The 18,804-nt window shown below is 48.4% G+C and overlaps 1 protein-coding gene across 1 annotated transcript; it reads left to right on the forward strand.

Moving 5' to 3' along the window:
* Positions 1 to 1,242: 1,242 nt before the first annotated feature.
* DDRGK1 (DDRGK domain containing 1) lies at positions 1,243 to 14,011 on the forward strand. Its single transcript, XM_043479938.1, has 9 exons — positions 1,243 to 1,409; positions 2,621 to 2,821; positions 3,650 to 3,762; positions 3,984 to 4,085; positions 9,598 to 9,720; positions 10,029 to 10,067; positions 12,597 to 12,653; positions 13,190 to 13,238; positions 13,553 to 14,011. Exons 1-9 carry the CDS (start codon positions 1,319 to 1,321, stop codon positions 13,717 to 13,719), a joined length of 942 nt encoding a protein of 313 aa, XP_043335873.1. The 5' UTR covers positions 1,243 to 1,318; the 3' UTR covers positions 13,720 to 14,011.
* The last annotated feature ends 4,793 nt before the right edge of the window (positions 14,012 to 18,804 follow it).

Here is an 18,804-nt window from a genome sequence, read left to right on the forward strand (position 1 = left end):
TTGGAACCCTGGAGGCTGAGAGAACCACCTAGGTTTGTTGAGGGCTCCTCAGCAAGATATGGGAGCCCACAAAGGTTATTAAGCAGGAGTATTGGAAGTGAGTATTCACAGAGTGAGATAGACCTCACTCTAAAGCTGATGGCCTTGGGGAATTCCCTGGTGGCCTAGTGGTTAGGACTCTGCTTTCATTGTTGAGGATATGGGAACTAAGATCCTGCAAACCAATCAAGCAGTCAATTAACCTGAAGTTCTTTGAACCCAAGAACTTGGTGAGGAGGGAGGAGATATATGAATACCAAAAATTGTATGAAGAAGTTTGTGTATGTGTGATCTTTAATCAGGATCCTTGGTTTCAAGTGACAGAAATCCTCTTAGGCAACAACGAGACAAAACAGAGACATATTGATTGCTTTACCTAACTGATGATCCAACATGTGAAGAAACAGGTTCTTTGTTGTTCTAAACAGAAATGAAAGGGATTGCATTATTCATTCATTAAATAGAATTTGCTAGAATTAAAATATGTGAATTTTTATTTCTCTAGCTAGGATTATGATGGAATAATCTCTTTGGAATTGCCCTTCCCTCATTGTGGAGGAAACTAAGTTAAGTGAAAAAGGACAATTCTTGCCTTCAAAGGAGATTGTCGGGTCCTATTAATTCTACCTCTGAAATAGTTCCTTTTATTTAATTTTTTAGTATTTGAATGGTTGCATGCATGTTTTTTTTTTTAACATTTATTTTTATTTGACTGCAGCAGGTCTAAGTTTCAGTTGTGGCATATGGGATCGTTGTTTGTTTGTTTTTTTTTTTTAATATGGGATCTTTAGTTGCAGGAAGTGGGCACTAGTTCCCTGACCGGGGATTGAACCCTGGCCCCTTGCATTGGAAGTGCCCAGTTTTACCCACTGAGGAAGTCCTGGTATTGTTTACTGTTTTGAAAATATACATTGCTTCAATCCCTAGTCTGGGAACTGAAAATCCCACAAGCTGTGCAGCCAAACCCTAACAGAAAAACAAAACCCTAAAACAGAAAGTACACAGACACACAGACACACACACACACACACACACACACACACACACACACACACACACACACACACACACACACACACACACACACACTGAGTCACTGTGCTGTACAGCAGACTGATGTAAAAAAAATTAGGGCCTCTCCATTTAGTGAGGCCAGGGCGGGGCCGAGAGGTGGGCGGGGCCTAGATAGGAAATAGGAGGGGCCACATGTGCGGTGGGCGGGGCCTGGGAGATCCCGGGTTTCAGGGTGACGCGCTGGTTCCACCTGGAAGTCCACGTCATGGTGTCCCCCGTGGTGTACTTGGCGGTGGCAGCTCTGCTTGTCGGGCTTATTCTCTTCCTGACTCGCAGCCGGGGCCGGGCGGCAGCAGGTAGGAGATGCCGCCGCGCCAGGGCTGGTGGGGCCGCGCGTCCTCTTGTCTCCTCAGCCTCGGTAGGCCGTGGAGCAGCGGCCTATGCGCATGCGCTGACTTGCCCGGCGCAGCTGAGCAGATCTCCGCGCCTTCCGCCTGCCGCAGGCCGCACGCCTGAGCGTGCGTGCGTAAAGCGGAGGCCAGCAGGGCGCTGCAGTGCAGATGCTTGCTCGTGGACCAAGTGGCTGGGTCCCACACCTTTTTCCTGGCCCCCAAAGAGAGCGTGCTCTCATCTTCTCGCCCCTTTGGCCCTCCCTGAGGGCCAGGCCCTGGTAGACACTACCATCCTTTATCCAGGCAGCCCCCGACTGCGTCCGTTGAGGGATCCACAGGGGTTTCCCATGCTTCCCAGGCCGGGTCCAGAGCAGCTGACGAGAAGGGGGCCCCTAAGTGTTTTCTACCTACCTGCGAACAGGAAAGAGTATGAGGCGGCTCCAGGAAGCTCTCTCCTTACCCCTCAAGAACACACATGTGTGCTTGCACCCTCCTCCCTGTTTTGCACCCCGCCCGGAAGGCCGTGTCTGCTGCGAGGGCACGTAACAGATACACCTGTCATCCTCCACCCTGGCCCCCTCCCCATCATTTCTTTATCGGCATATGAGTTTGTGTATATGTCCCTCCACCTCCTTCGGCCCACAAGCTATTCGGAGCATCTGCCAGGGGCAGGGGACAGAGAAGCTGAGGTAAGGCAAGTAGCCAACAAGTCTTCCTGGGAGGAGAGACTTCGCGGTCGGGTCTGCTCTCTGATTGGAGTTCCAGATAAAACCGTGGCAGTTGATGTTAAGCAAAAGATTAATACAGTACTGCTGTGGGCATTCATTCAGATGAGGCCTGGAGAGGTCAAGGTGGGCTTCTGGAAGAGGTAGAACAGCTCCATTTTGCAGGGTGGTAGTCTCCTGATGGGTCAGCTGGAAGGGTGGGGCCTTAAGAGGAAAGAAAGGTATCAACAGAGGTGGGAGGAAAGGAGTGCGCTTGCTGCATTGGACCAAGGTCAGGGTTTGGGTTATGAAAGACTCCAAAGTCGGGCTGAGAAATTAGGACTTTGTTGTGGACAGCAGGAGCTTGGAGGAAGTTGAGCAGAGGAGGGTGAGGTTTCCAGGATGCTGTTCCCCCTGCCAAGAGGTGAGTTGGGCTGCCAGAGAGAATCATGGTGCTTCTCTTCCCTACAGCTGTCCAAGAGCCTTTGCACAATGAAGAGGAACCAGCAGTAGCAGGCCGAGTGGCTCGGCCTCAGCCCCTAGAGCCCGAGGAGCAGAGAGCCGCGGGCAGGCCCCGGCGCCGGAGAGACCTGGGCAGCCGCTTGCAGGCCCAGCGTCGAGCGCAGCGAGTGGCCTGGGCTGATGAGAATGAGGAGGAGGCCATCATCCAAGGTGAGAGGGGCCCAACCTGGTGGAGAAGGGGCCTGGGTTAGAGGGTGAGGTGACCCCAAAGCTGGGCAAAAGAATGCAATGTGAAGCTGTAGTGTGGGAGGAATGTCTGGAAATCCTTGGATGTGGTTAGGAGAGACTTTGTTGTTGTTTAGTCGCTAAGTTGTGTCTGACTCTTTTGTGACTCCATGGAGTCCTCTGTCCTGGGATTTCCCAGGCAAGAAAACTGGAGTGAGTTGCCATTTCCTCCTCCAGGGGATCTTCCCAGCCCAGAGAGTGAACCCACATCTCTGCATTAGCAAGTGGATTCTTTACCACTGAGCTACCAGGGAAGCCCCTAGGGGAGACTTAGGACCCATCCTTTCTTCCCTGGGGGCTAGCAGCTCTGGACCCTGATCCCTATTCCCTTGGGCCAACCCCTTCTTCCTTCATTTTGGCTCTCAGTGTCCAAACAGGAGGGCAGGAATCTTTAGGTTGACCTAGAGAATTCTTCAGTCCACTTCTTCTATCCCAGCACTCTTCCTTGTGGGGGCACACTCATCCTCTGAGGGCTTCACTCAAGGGCTCAAGTGCCCTGTTTATGGCTATATAGCGTCTAATCTTATCATCTGTTTTCTTGCTCCATGGTTCCCTCACCCCTCTCCCAAACCTAACACATACACCCCAGACAAATTTCTGCATGGCAGAGGCTTTAAGAGGGCAGAGCTGGACTAGTGGTATTTGCAAGTGAGTTGAAGGAAATCCCCCTCAAGGAGAGTGACAAGGGATAAAGTGAATATCATCTGTCCTCTGTGGCCAGGACCTGACGTGTCTTTCTCTGACCATACTCAGCCCAAGAAGAAGAAGACATAGAGAAGCCAGTGGAAACTCACTTGTCCGGGAAAATTGGAGCCAAGAAACTACGGAAGCTGGAGGAGAAACAAGCACGAAAAGCCCAGCGTGAGGCAAGCAGGAGGGATGGGGGTGCAGCTCAAAGAGGTGGGAAAGGGCCCTGCCTTCCTTGTCTCCTATGTAGCAGACCCTCCCCTCATGCTGGGTGGGTGTTTGATGCTTGTCTGTCTCTGTCTCCTGCAACTGTAGTCTTTGGCCTGACCTGGCCTGTTTGGGAGGTGGGCAGGCTCTGGCTGGAGGTGGAGATGTGCCAACTATGAAAGCCTTTCTCCAGGCAGAGGAGGCTGAGCGTGAAGAACGGAAACGCCTTGAGTCACAGCGTGAGGCAGAGTGGAAGAAGGAGGAGGAACGGCTTCGCCTGGAGGAGGAACAGAAGGTGAGCCAGGCCCCAGATGCTGACTTCTGTCTGCTGTCCAGGGAGCCTTGCTTCGTGTGTGTATGTGTGTGCGTGCGTGTGCGTGCCCGTGAATGCTCAGTGGTGTCCAAGTCTTTGTAACCCCATGGTCTGTAGGCCGTCAGGCTCCTCTGTCCATGGAATTCTCTGGGAAAGAATACTGGAGCAGGTTGCCGTTTCCTACTTCAAGGAATCTTCCCGACCCAGGGATCAAACCCACGTCTCTTGCATTTCTTGCATGAGCAGGTGAATTCTTTAGCGCTAGCGCCACCTGGGCTGCCCTCTTGCGTCCCATGCAGTTTCCCTACACCTGCAGCCTAGAAGAGGGGCCGTGAGCCTGGTGCAGGCCATGATTTATTTGGTTCCTGTGTTCTGGGCACAGCTTCTATAAAGCTGCTGCTGAAAAAGGGAGCCTGAAACTGAAATTTTCTGCATGTAATTTATTGGACACACCTGAAGCATTTGAAGAACATTGAGACCGAGTGGCTAGAGCAGGGTAAGGAGGAAGGAAAGGGGTCAGAGAGGTGAGGTGGGGCGGGGGGACTCTGAATCCTGAGGCCCTTTGGACCATTAAAGAACAGTGTAAGAGATGGATCACATCTGTACCAGGTTCTGTTCAGGGCCTGGCAGAGAGAAGATGCTTGGAGAATGGAGACCACTGCAGTAAGGGTGGTGAATCAGCCTTCATTTGCCAGGTGCTTCCTTCCTTTTGAGAATCAGGTGCCCAAGAAGGGCACCACCATAAAGATGTGGGGTATATAGAATAAGAGCCCGGGCTGCCCAGCTGGGAAGACCCCATAGCCTGGTACCTTTGGCCTCTGACTGGCCTTGTTATTCAGGGACACTGGATGTCCGGAAAGCCTGGCTCTGGATGCTGGAACACAGCAGAAGATTTCATTCACTAAGTCGTGTCCAACTCTTTGTGATCCTCTGGAGTGGAGCATGCCAGGCTTCTCTGTCCTCCACTGTCTCCCACAGTTTGCTCAAATTCCCGTCCACTGAGTCAGTGATGCTATCTAACCATCTCATCCTCTGCCGCCACTGCCGCCGCCTTTTCCTTTTGTCTTCAATCTTTCCCAGCCTCGGGGTTTACTTTTCTGAATATTGATTCTAATAATGCATCTAAAGTATTCTGGGGCTCTTCTCCCCTACACCCCAGTTCCCTTACTATTAACATCATATCTTAAAAAAAAAAAAATCATATCTTATACCTTACTGTGGTATATTTCTTACAACTGATAATAATTTATTATTAAGTGAATTTGACACATTATTGGGATTTCATTCAGTTCAGTTCAGTCGCTCAGTCGTGTCCGACTCTTTGCGACCCCGTGAACCATAGCACGCCAGGCCTCCCTGTCCATCACCAACACCCGGAGTCCACCCAAACCCATGTCCATCAAGTCGGTGATGCCATCCAACTATTTCATCCTCTGTCGTCCCCTTCTCCTCCTGCCCTCAGTCTTTCCCAGCATCAGGGTCTTTTCCAATGAGTCAGCTCTTCGCATCAGGTGGCCAAAGTATTGGAGTTGCAGCTTCAACATCAGTCCTTCCAATGAACACCCAGGACTGATCTCCTTTAGGATGGACTGGTTGGATCTCCTTGCAGTCCAAGGGACTCTCAAGAGTCTTCTCCAACACCACAGTTCAAAAGCATCAATTCTTTGGCGCTCAGCTTTCTTTATAGTCCAACTCTCGCATCCATACATGACCACTGGAAAAATCATAGCCTTGACTAGAGGGACCTTTGTTCACAAGTGATGTCTCTGCTTCTTAATATGCTGTCCAGGTTGGTCATAACTTTCCTTCCAAGGAGTAAGCATCTTTTAATTTCATGGCTTCAGTCACCATCTGCAGTGATTTTGGAGCCCAGAAAAATAGTCAGCCACTGTTTCCCCATCTATTTGCCATGAAGTGATGGGACCGGATGCCATGATCTTAGTTTTCTGAATGTTGAGCTTTAAGTCAACTTTTTCACTCTCCTCTTTCACTTTCATCAAGAGGCTCTTTAGTTCTTCTTTACTTTCTCCCATAAGGGTGGTGTCATCTGCATATCTGAGGTTATTGATATTTCTCGCAGCAATCTTGATTTCAGCTTGTGCTTCATCCAGCCTGGCATTTTGCGTGATGCACTCTGAATATAAGTTAAATAAGCAGAGTGACAATATACAGCCTTGACGTACTCCTTTTCCTATTTGGAACCAGTCTGTTGTTCCATGTCCAGTTCTAACTGTTGCTTCCTGACCTGCATACAGGTTTCTCAAGAGGCAGGTCAGGTGGTCTGGTATGCCCATCTCTTGAAGAATTTTCCAATTTATTGTGATCCATACAGTCAATGGCTTTGGCCTAGTCAATAAAGCAGAAATAGATGTTTTTCTGGAACTCTCTTGCTTTTTCGATGATCCAGTAGATGTTGGCAATTTGATCTCTGGTTCCTCTGCCGTTTCTAAAACCAACTTGAACATCTGGAAGTTCATGATTCACATATTGCTGAATCCTGGCTTGGAGAATTTTAAGCATTACTTTACTAGCATGTGAAATGAGTGCAATTGTGCAGTAGTTTGAGCATTCTTTGGCATTGCCTTTCTTTGGGATTGGAATGAAAACTGACCTTTTCCAGTCCTGTGGCCACTGCTGAGTTTTCCAAATTTGCTGGCATATTGAGTGCAGCACTTTCACAGCATCGTCTTTCAGGATTTGAAATAGCTCAACTGGAATTCCATCACCTCCACTAGCTTTGTTCATAGTGATGCTTCCTAAGGCCCACTTTGCATTCCAGGATATCTGGCTCTAGGTGAGTGATCACACCATTGTGATTATCTGGGTCATGAAGATCTTTTTTGTACAGTTCTTCTGTGTATTCTTGCCACCTCTTCTTAATATCTTCTGCTTCTGTTAGGTCCCTATCATTTCTGTCCTTTTTTGAGCCCATCTTTGCATAAAATGTTCCCTTGGTATCTCTAGTCTTTCCCATTCTATTGTTTTCCTCTATTTATTTGCATTGATCACTGAGGAAGGCTTTCTTATCTCTCCTTGCTATTCTTTGGAACTCTGCATTCAAATGAGAATATCTTTCCTTTTCTCCTTTGCTTTTCGCTTCCCTTCTTTTCACAGCTATTTGTAAGGCCTCCTCAGACAGCCATTTTGCTTTTTTGCATTTCTTTTTCTTGGGGATGGTCTTAATTCCTGTCTCCTGTACCGTATCACGAACCTCCATCCATAGTTCATCAGGCACTCTATCAGATCTAGCCCCTTAAATCTATTTTTCACTTCCTCTATCTAGTCATAAGGGATTTGATTTAGGTCATACCTGAATGGTCTAGTGGTTTTCTCCACTTTTCTTCAGTTTCAGTCTGAATTTGGCAGTAAGGAGTTCATGATCCGAGCCACAGTCAGCTCCCGGTCTTCTTTTCGCTGACTGTATAGAGCTTCTCCATCTTTGGCTGCAAAGAATATAATCAGTCTGATTTCAGTGTCGACCATCTGGTGATGTCCATGTGTAGAGTCTTCTTTTCTGTAGTTTTCCCCAAATATCCTTTTTCTTTTCCAGGGTCCCATCCAGGATACCACGTTACACTTAGTTGTCATGTCTCCTTAGGTTCCTCTGAGTTGTGATAGTTTCTCAGACTTTCTTTGCTTTTGATGACCTTGACAGTCTTGAGAACTGTTGGGAAAGTATTTTGTAAAATGTCCCTCTATTTGCATTCGGCTTATGTTATTGTCAAGGTTAGAATAGGGGTTATGGATTTCTGGGAGGAAGGCCAGAGGTGGAGTGCCATCCTCAACACAACATATCAAGATTTCCTGTTATCAACTTGACTTATCACTTGTATGCTAACCTTGATCACCTGGCCAAGATTATGTTTGCCAGATTTCTCTGCTTCCCATGGTTTCTTGGAAACAAGCTACTGCACAGCCCACACTTAAGAAGTAGGGAGTTATGCTCCATCTACTTAAGAGGAGAGTATTTACATGAAGTATTTAAAATTCATTTGTACAGATTTATCTTTTCTTTATTTATTCAGTTTATTTGTATCTACATGGATATGACTTATGAATATCTGTTTTGCACTTTGTATTGTAATCCAAGTACTATCTTTTTTTTTGGCCGTGCCACATGGCTTGTGGAATCTTAGTTCCTCAACCAGGGACTGAACACAGGCCTTCACCAGTGAAAATGAAGAGTCCTAACCACCTGACTACCAGTGAAGTCCCATCCAGTGCTATCTTATTTACTTTTTTGCTTAGATTGTTCTAGCTTTGGCTACTGGGAGCGCTTTTAGTTGACCCCTGTTTACCTTTGACATACCCTTATTGTTTTTCTTCTTTGAGTGCTTTCTTACTTTTGACACTGAAAAATGCTCCAGGCTCATCTTGTATATTCCATGTCACAGCTTTATCGTCATGTTTAAGATAGATCTTTCTCTGAGAATCCTGGGAAATGGGTTGGTTTGGGGCAAGACTGTTGCACTAGGTGATGGTGGATGGATCAAGCAGTTTTCCAGAAGTTAAAGAGAGAAGTGGTAGATGGAGCCTCATTTCTGACCAGGGCAGCTGGCCAGATAGCTGTGAGATTCGCTAAGCCGAGGATTCAGGAGGAGTACCAGATGTGTGGGGAGGAGATCACAGGGTCTTTCTGGGACATCATCAATTTGAGGTGCCTGTGAGACAGCTCAGTGTGTGTGCCATGTGGGCAGTCGTTTGTTTGGGAAGAGAGATTTGTGTAGGGATACAACAGCATCAGTCACTGGCACTCAGATACCCTTACTATTAACATCATACCTTACTGTGGTATTTTTTTTACAGCTAGTAATAATGCGTTATTATTAAGTGAATTTAACACATTATTGGGATTTCATTCGTTTTTCATTAGGGCATAATTGATGCTGTGGGCATAGTGAGGTGGTGCAGAGAGTGGAGGAGAGAGAAGGGACTGGGCTGAGTGATGGAGGCGGTGGGAAGAATGACCCAAGGAACAGGAGGAAATCCAGGAGAGGGTAGGGTCTGAAAGCTGAGGGATGGAAGAGGGGATGGTAGGCTCTGCCCAAGGCCACTGAGAGGACCGGGGTATGAGGCCTGATGGTTGTCCCTTGGCTTTGGTGGGTAGAGGACATGGGTGAGGCCATAGCAGGACTTATTTTGGTGGAGCTGAGTGTGCAGAAGCCAGATTGGAGTGGGCTAGAGGGATGATTGACTGATGAGAAATGGAACCTGGGTTTTGTTCACAAAGCTTGGACATGACAGGGCAGGATGTGGGAGGGGGTGACTGGAGGATATTATACGGCGTTCATGGCAGGATTTTCAGGGAGAGGGATGCTGAGCAGTGTCTGGGAGGTGATAGAACTGATTGAGAAGAGGGATCATGCTGTTTAGCTTAGGGGCCAGAGGGATCGAGGTCCTGAAGGAGCTCTGTCTCTGGCCTCTGGGAGCAGCAAGGACCAAAACAGAATAGGGTGGCCGCTCTATCTGACTCTTTCCTCCTCTGTGTCTACAGGAAGAGGAGGAGAGGAAGGCCCAGGAGGAGCAGGCCCAGCGGGAGCATGAAGAGTATCTGAAACTGAAGGAGACCTTCGTGGTGGAGGAGGAGGGTGTAGGCGAGACCATGACTGAGGAGCAGGTGGGTCCACCACCCCTAGGAAACGTTCCCTGAGCCCAGAAAGGCAGGACACCCCCATCTCAGACACCCCACAGCTCCTTGCCTGTTTCCCTGGTCATCCAGTGAGAGGCGGGTGGGCATCAGGATCAGCAGGCTCTAGAGGCCGAGACCTTGTCTTTGGGAGAGGTGGTGCCTCGATCCCCTCCCCACAGGAGGCTCTGCTGCTCACCCAGATGGTTGAACAGGCACTCAGCTGGGCAGGTGGGTAGGCATAGACCCTTGTGGCCCCTGCCAGGGGGACTCTCATCTTGATTTCTCTGCTTTTCTAGTCCCATAGCTTCCTGGCTGAATTCATCAACTACATTAAGGTAAGAAATGCAGAGCAGAACCTGGGTGTCAGCTGCTTGCTTCTTGTATGTATGTTGGGTTCATCTTCAGGGCCTGGAGGGGGTAGGCCCAAGGGGGGTCTGCACACATGTCACTCAAGCTTGTGCAAGAGTGAGCAGGTGGGCCTGCTACATTCCTGGCCAGGAAAGCCCCTTCTCCTCTGACCCCAAAGGTAGGGAAGGACCTGATCTGTGTGGGAGATAGGATCGCTTCCTCATGCTTAGGGTTTGACAGTTTCCCTGCTCTTCAGACCCCACGCTCTGTGAGTCATTGTGTTTTCAAGTTTCTTCACATGTGTTTTCTACCAGTTCTGTCATACTGAGGTGAAGCCACATCCCCTGCCATGTGCCCCTGACCAGGAACTTGGGTCTTCCACGGGATACTGGAAGATGTTTCCTTTGGAATCTAGGGCAGGGTAGCAGGTGTGCCCCCTTCTGTCTGCAGCTGCAGCACGGGCCTCCTGAATACTGCTCCGGTTGCATAAGCATGTCCTGCTCTGCTTTGCTGCTAAGCAACTTCTCTCCCACAAAGGATGCGATGAGGGGAGAGGTTTTCAAGTGCAGCTTAGGGGTGCAGAGGCGGCTGAGGGAAGGAGTACAGAGGGAGCGGAGGCGGTGGTGGGGGTGGTACTAGGGGTGCCAAGGAGCCAGGGCTTGCATAATCCTCCCCACCTCTCCCAAAAGAGAGCAGGGTTTAGATACCTCCTAGCCGCAAGGGGCTAGGCTCACAGCGTAGGGGCTGGGGCTTCCTGAGAGGGAGGAGGCTCCCCCAGACTGTGACCATTCTTTTCTCATAGAGTCCATTTTCCACCCTGGCACACTAGATTGAGGGCTGCAACCCTGGGCAGGATATGTCACACTCTCCTGCTGCTATTTGGAGCTCACTGTCCCCACCTACTCAGTGGGCAGCAACACAAGCCTGAGTCTCTCCTCCAGGAAGCCCTCCTGCATCAGCTTCAGTCCCCGCCCCCACAAGGCAGAGACCTGAGAACCCCCAGGGCAGTTCCTATCCTTGCTTTCAACAGCTCTCTGGAGGGGCCATTTTCTGGTGTTTTCCAAGATCTTTTGGAGTTTAGTATAAGTTTCTCCAGCTTACGCTAGCTGATTGTCCCAGAGCTCCTGTCATAGGGAAAAGGAGAACTTCCAAAACTCAGCCTACCCACCTTCCTCTTGGCTTAAGGGGATGGGCCCTTTCATCCTAGGCTTTCAGAACTGGAGGGACGTTTCTGTGCACAGCAGTTACATGAGGCTCAGCCGTAGTTCGATCTCGTTGGTCCACTCTCCCTTCTGATTGGATTGGGTTGGTTGATTGATTAGTTTTTCCAGACATACTTTTGGCACCAGCAACCCCTCAGACAAGGTTTTCAGGGACCACCTGGGGTGACTCCATAATCCCACTCTGAGCTGTTGCTGGGAGCCCAGCACCCACTCCCTGTTTTGTAGGTAGAGGCCAGCTGGCCAGGTCACCTGGTACTTGCCCACGCCCTGGCCCAGCTGCCATTCACTTGCCTCCCTGCTTACATGTTCAGTTTGGCATTTCGAACAGTCTCACGCCATCTGCAGCTGGGGAGGTGTCACCCTGTCAGCCCTCCACCAGCTCATTTGCTGTGGAGGATTCACAGAGATGCAGAAGATCGCCTTCTCACAAGTCGCGTGCTCTTTGTTTGTGAGGGAGACGGGGCAGATGCAGGTAGGGCCCAGCAGTGGACCCTCAGCTGCAGCCCCCAGGAACTAAAGTTTCTTCTGAGGGTGTGAGGGAAGCTTGCGGGCACATGGCTGTGTGTGCAAAGTGCTGGCCGGTGTTCCTGACAGTTATCTTGAGGGCTCATACAACGTGAAGAGCACGGTGACAGGAAGTATGGGCATGTCAGCATTGTGATCTTTGGGCCAGGGAACAGGGAGCAAAGGTGAGGCAAGATGGAGCTGCCTAGGTCCTGGCTTATTAGGGCTGTTTATCTGCTCTGTTCTCCCCATTCTCACCTTCTCCTTGGTGGGGCTGTGGGCCATGTCCTGTTCCACATTGCTTCTCCCACACCTTCTCAGTGCCTGGTCCTGGCAAGTTCTCAGCGAACACAAGTCCCAGAAAAGGTTTTTTAAAATAACTTTTGATGATTGTCGTTCCTCCCCTTCATCTCTGAGGCGTTTCCCCTTCCAACCTGTCCAAGATGTTAGAAAGACAACTCTGGTTGCAGAGGAGAAGCCAGCAGCTGTGCTTGGTTCTCCGGGTGTGTTTCTGTCTCAGGGTGGTCCTCAGTACAAGGGCCTGGGGGGCAGATCTCTGCCCACAAGCAGGGGAACGGGAGCATTTATGAATGCGTATGTCTCTATATGGGTGATTGGGAGAGTGTGTGAGTAGTGTGTGAGGGGAACAAGGCTCTCCCATAGGATCTGCACAGTGTGTGTCTAGCCACCCAGAGCAGATCAGATCAGAACACCAACTTCAGAGGGTTCCAGTGCCGAAAAGGACTTGCCCGAGCTCAGCCTCGCACCTTCTCCTCCCTTTGTTTGTAGCAGTCCAAGGTCGTGCTCTTGGAAGACCTGGCTTCCCAGGTGGGCCTGCGTACTCAGGTAAGCCATGCAGGGTGGCCTGAATGTGGAGTGCAGCCGTGGAATGTGTGTGGCTGTCAGAAAGGGCCTGCCCTAAAGATGGAGAGTCTCAATGCCCCTTCCCCCTACCCCCAGCCAAGAGTGAGTATACTGTAGGAATCTCTTGTCATCCCAGGCATCCTGCCTTTATAACTAGTTGGAAAGCAGTTAGGGAGAAAAAAAGAAAAAGGTCTGAACCCCATCACTCCAGCAGCCCAAATCCAATTACCTAGACAGCTGTCCTACAACAGGCCATACCAGCCTTCTCAGCCAAATGTCACCACTTCTCTTCCGGTTGGAAGGGAGCCTCTCTCAGGGTGGGGGGTGGGGGGTCCTGCCAGACCCCAGGACCAGAGCACCTTCTCTCCAGGGCCCTCCAAAGGAGACACGTGGAGTCACATTGCAGGGTGGCCATGAGAAGGAGAGGAGAGGTTTGGCTGTGGTCGAAGGGAGGTTGTAGGTACCTCTTCTGGGGATGGCAGCACCTGTCCCTACTCTGAGAACTGTTCTCCTCATAGGACACCATAAACCGCATCCAGGACCTGCTGGCTGAGGGAACTCTTACAGGTGAGAGGAGGACAGTGTCACTACGGGCCCTGGCCTTGGGGAATGTCTAGCCATGTGGGGCTGCGAGGCTAGGATGAGCACCCCGGGTGGGGGAGCAGTGTACAAGGAGGGGCACTAAGAAGGGGGATGCAGTTCAACAAGGAGGGTGCCAAGGCCTGGTGATGGCTTTGGGTGACAAGGACAGGCAAGGAAGCCTGATTTGACTTGCCAAAGTTGGATACGGCTGGGAAAGGCCAAGCAGGCAGGCAGGAGGAGTGGGTGGGTCGCTGGGCATGTGGGGAGGGCTCAGCACCACAACCTGCATGTCCCCACAGGTGTGATTGACGACCGGGGCAAGTTCATCTACATAACCCCGGAGGAACTGGCTGCGGTGGCTAACTTCATCCGACAGCGGGGCCGGGTGTCCATCACTGAGCTTGCCCAGGCCAGCAACTCCCTCATCGCCTGGGGCCGGGAGCCCCCTGCTCAGGCCCCAGCCTGACCTAGGCCTTCCCTCTTGGACTGAGAGCTGGCATGGCCTACCTGGCCTTACATCTTTTTCCTTCTCACCATCTTGGGGCAGATGGAGTGTGGCCAGGCAGTTACAGATTAAAGGCCCAATAAGTACTCATGAGCTTGGTGTGGCTTGGTGTGGCAGAAGGCCTGGCCTGGGGTGCCAGATGAGCTGGTGAAAATCTCATTTTGGAATTTATCTTGGGGGTGGGGGTGGGGTCCTTTGGAAACGGATGCAAGTTCCATTGTTATGAATGCATGCATTAAAAAAAAAAAACTGATCATTTACTCTGTTCCTTTGTGCCCTGCAAGCCCAGCCCCCAAGGCCTGGATGAGGTCTTACTTCCCACCCCCCCACCTTACCAGAGCCACAGAGGGAATCCTCTTGGGCCACATCTCCCCCAATTGAGGAAGGAGTTCTCACCATGAGAGCTCTTAGGAAGAAGAGTTAATGAGAGGTGCCACAGATGAGAGTCCTAGAACACATCAGCCTTAGGAGGGAAGGAAGAGAGGTCAGGGAGGGGAGAGGCTGGGCCAGCTGCTTGTGGGACAGGGAGAAAGAAGGGGAAGACCTGCTTGAGCTGGATGGAAATGTGCAGTGGAGGGACCTTGCTTCATATAGGACTGCACATGAATTCAGTTCTCCATCCTTGACAAAAAGTTTAAATGATGTGGGCGATTCCACCCACTGGGGGATGTAAGGACCATATGTTCAGGAGTAGGTGTGAGATGGGAGATGTGTGTCTCCCATAAGGGTCAGTCACTGGTTCCTGTGGGCTGTTCAAGGCATGAGCTTCCTGCTGTGCTGAGGGTGAGGCATGTGTTTAAATGTGTATTTTTTATGCAACATGGCCCCTAAACACAACCACCTACTTAACTCTGGTGCCTGGTGGAGGAAGAGGCAGCTTTCTGTTCCAGTCCAGGAGGAAACTACCTACGTAGACGGTGATGGGGAGATAGGGCATCAGGCTCCCAGAACAGACCCTTCCTGAGGGATTATCAAGGGTGATTTTGACTCATTTGATTCTGTAAGCAAAAGCTATAGAACCTATATTCCAAGTACGGTGGGACTCTGGTACTTCTGTCAGCGATGAGCTGGAAAGTGCTACCTGTGTTGTTTGGAAGGCCAGTGGGAGCTCACAGTCTAGGAAGAAGGAAGAACTAGACATAGATAACCACAATGTGAGGGAGATAAAATCCAAAGGGAAAAGAGGAGCTGGCTTACAGTTAAGAGTAGTGGTTCTCAGCCCTGGTTGCTCATTAAAATCACCTGGGGTACATACCCCAATCTCATGCCATGCTGTACCCCAGACCAGTTCAATCAGAATCTCTAAGGATGGGTCCAGAGAATCAGTAAGAGATTCCAATGAGTAACCGAGGTTGAGAGCTGGTGATGGAGGTGGAAGTGGGGTGGAAAGGCAGGCCGAAAAATTGCAAGTAATTAAAATCCATAGTGGAGAGGGCGTCCATCCTTTCCCTCAGCCACTGCCAGCCACATAAGACAGCTATGGCAGCCCCAGCCACTGCATTCTGTCCTCAGGACACTGCCCATAGGGTTCAGTTCAGTTCAGTCGTTCAGTTGTGTCCGACTCTTTGTGACCCCATGAATCACAGCACGCCAGGCCTCCCTATCCATCACCAACTCCCGGAGTTTACTCAAATTCATTGAGTTGGTGATGCCATCCAGCCATCTCATCCTCTGTCGTCCCCTTCTCCTCCTGCCCCCAACCCCTCCCAGCATCAGGGTCTTTTCCAATGAGTTAACTCTTTGTGTGAGGTTGCCAAAGTATTGGAATTTCAGTTTCAGCATCAGTCCTTCCCAATGAATATTCAGGACTGATTTCTGTTAGGATAAACTGGTTGGATCTCCTTACAGTCCAAGGGACTCTCAAGAGTCTCCTCCAACGCCACAGTTCAAAAGCATCAATTTTTCAGCACTCAGCTTTCTTCACAGTCCAACTCTCACATCCATACATGACCACAGGAAAAACCATAGCCTTCACTAGACGAACCTTTGTTGGCAAAGTAATGTCTTTGCTTTTTAATATGCTATCTAGGTTGGTCATAAGGGTAGGAGTATGAAAAAGACATAACCTTTCCTCCTATCCCAGAAGCCTTCTAAGATTCTTTCTGTTCCAACAGCTTAGTGTGGAGAAGAACCTGTAATCCTTTGTGCATTATTTAGTAATCAGTCTACTAGTCTAACAAATTTATTAAACGAATACTCTTCTAGACTGTAAGCGATTAGTGTTTCAACAACTAATACATGAGAACTTTCAGGTTTAACCACTTAGACAAATTTTCATGCAAATATTAGTTATTACTTAAATACTTCTAAGAATTTAAACTTCCCAAGTGAGTACAGTTGACGAACAACAGGGCGTTGGGTGCACTGGCCCTCACAGGCAAATATCTGCCTGTGTAACTTACGGCCAGTCCTCTATCCAAGGTTCCTCCGTATCTGTGGTTCTGCACCTGCAGTTTCAACCAACCACAGATTGTGGTGTACTATAGTATTTATGCTGAAAAAAATCACCTCATAAGTGGATTCAAGCAGTTCAAACCCATTTTGTTCAAGGGCCAGCTGTATATGAAATTATTTTTAAACATTTTTATACCTTAAAAAGTTGACCAGACACACGGTTACATTACTGATCTGTACCTGCATTGCTAAAACTGATTATAAACATTTCAGTTCAGTGGATTTACATTTGCTTATTCACTAGCTCTGTTTTTACTTATATTTTTTCCTGAGGGTACAGTTTTCACTTATCCTGGAGCACAAAGGTGATTATTTCAAGTGGCTGAGGGTATAAATGACTGAAGGATGGTGATTCAGAACCAGAGACCCATCTGAGTCCTCAACATGTTTTGTGGCTCCTCTTTCATAGATTTTTCCTCTTCTGTCAGGAACTCTAGATTGATGGCTTCAACCAATCAGGTAAGTTTTGGTTTTTGTAACCCCTAAATTAGACAGTGCTTGTTGTGCTTCTTATAGGTGCCCAATCTTCACAGCCCAGCCCAACAGGTGTATTTTGAAAGCACTTTGCTCCCAGTACAGTTTGGTTCTTTCACAGCTTTTCTTTCTGGGACCTCATCATACAGTAGATAGGGTCTTAGATCCCTGACCAGGGATGGACCCCACGACCCCTGCAGTGGAAGTGCAGATTCTTAACCACTGAACCAGCAGGGAAGTTCCATAACATTTCTTTTTTAATGCACCTTCAAGGTGTATTGAAAAGCAGTGGTTGGAGAACCATGTAATAAACTCGTCTTTTCAAAGGAGTTGTTTACAAAATTGATCAAAAGTTAAAAAACTATTAAATACTGAGTATGAATGAGGCAGGTTCCCCAGCGAACCACAGTAAATACAACATGGCCTCATCCACAGGTGGGGACAGGGCAGTGCTCTTAATACAACAGGGAGGCCGTCAGTTATCCAACCAACAGGTGCATGGGCTATACTCAGAAGGGGAGGCCTGGGCTAAGGGGAAGGCAGGTGTACAGAATGTAAAGGTTTATGGTTCACTGAGAGACATGGAGCGCTGGGTGGAAAAAAGGGCATGTTGGGGGCAAAGATGAGAGAAGGTGTAAAGGGAGCTTGGGACCCAGTGGGGAAGAGCTGAGCCCAGCGATTTGGGCAATATTTGGTAAAGGGTCAGGGGGATGTTTAATTAGTGTTTTAAATCACTAACTCATTTCTTAAGCCTTCTTTGCAATCTGTGTATCCCACAAGTCCTTATTACTCTGTCACCTCCTTCCTCCATACCCCCATTGTACTGCTGGGGGGTACTGCAGCAAGCCTTCATGAGTGTGTGCTCCAGGCACCTCCAGTCCTAAGTCCTGGCCCCAAGATTGGAGATGACTATTCCACCAAGACTGTGTTTTCCAAACTTCTTTGGCAGTATCTCTTACTAAGAAAACCATTTTACATTCAGGACTTGGTACATGTGTGTGTGCATATGTATAGATGATGAACAAGCTAAAGTTTCACAGTAATCCTTTGCTTATGATGGTTTGACGTATGTTGATATTTGTTTCTCTGTTCTCTTTTTTTTTTGGCCACCCTGCACCTGTGGGATGTCGGTTCCCTGACAGGAACCAAACCCAGGCCATAGCAGAGAAAGCCCAGAATCCCAACCCCTAGACCATCAGGGAACTCCGTATTTCTCTATTCTGTTTCACTGCTGATGGTGACTAAATTGATTGTATAATTCATTCACAGATCTTGACCTACAACTGAAAAACAGGGTTCTAAGGAGCCTGTTCCTTTTGTATTGACAGGGCCAAGGAGCAGGATCTGAGTGAAGAGTAGCACATCATATAAGTTTAAGTAGTCACAGAGTTGTAACAAAAACAGTGTAAACTACAGTGGGGACATTGAAAAAAAATTATTTTCTTTGGTTTAGTCTGACATAATTTTTGATTAGTCATACATAATTAGTCATACATAATTTTTGACTGGTTAATGCAGTATTTTACTACTCATTAAAGGTGAATGTAAAAGGGAACCTCATAATAGAACCTACCAAATACTGATACCATAACACTAAGCTTGTTTTTTTGTTTTGTTTTTTTTGCTAAGCTTGTTTAAATATAACCCTTTGCATATAACCTGCTAGATTTACTTTGCCAAGTAGTCATTTGAACTTTCTTATATGATTTTACAATTTGACTTAAATTTCTGAAATGATACAAAAAACAAATCTGTCATCATCATCATACCAGAACTAAAACCAGTAGTGTTCCGACTGTATCATAATTAACTGAGATAAATACTTCTGTTGTTCTATTTTTCTTTATTTCTCATCAGTGAAGTGAATCGAGTCACTTTTTGTTGAGCTAAACCCTACAGTAGGTGTGTGGACACACACTTGATATCTAGCTTGACAATTGTCTTGATGCCTTTTTACTTTGTGCATATTGGATATATGAGAAATGTGGACCCCGAAGGCAGGTAATAAAAATTTTTTTTAACCACCCCTGTACCTATCTGCAATGTTAATGTACAGAGTTTACAGAGAAGACTTTCTGCTGGACAAATTTACCCCACATTTTACAAAAATTTATGCTG

The sequence above is a fragment of the Cervus canadensis genome, chromosome 10 (genome assembly GCF_019320065.1).
Source record: "Cervus canadensis isolate Bull #8, Minnesota chromosome 10, ASM1932006v1, whole genome shotgun sequence".
Lineage (NCBI taxonomy): Eukaryota > Metazoa > Chordata > Mammalia > Artiodactyla > Cervidae > Cervus > Cervus canadensis.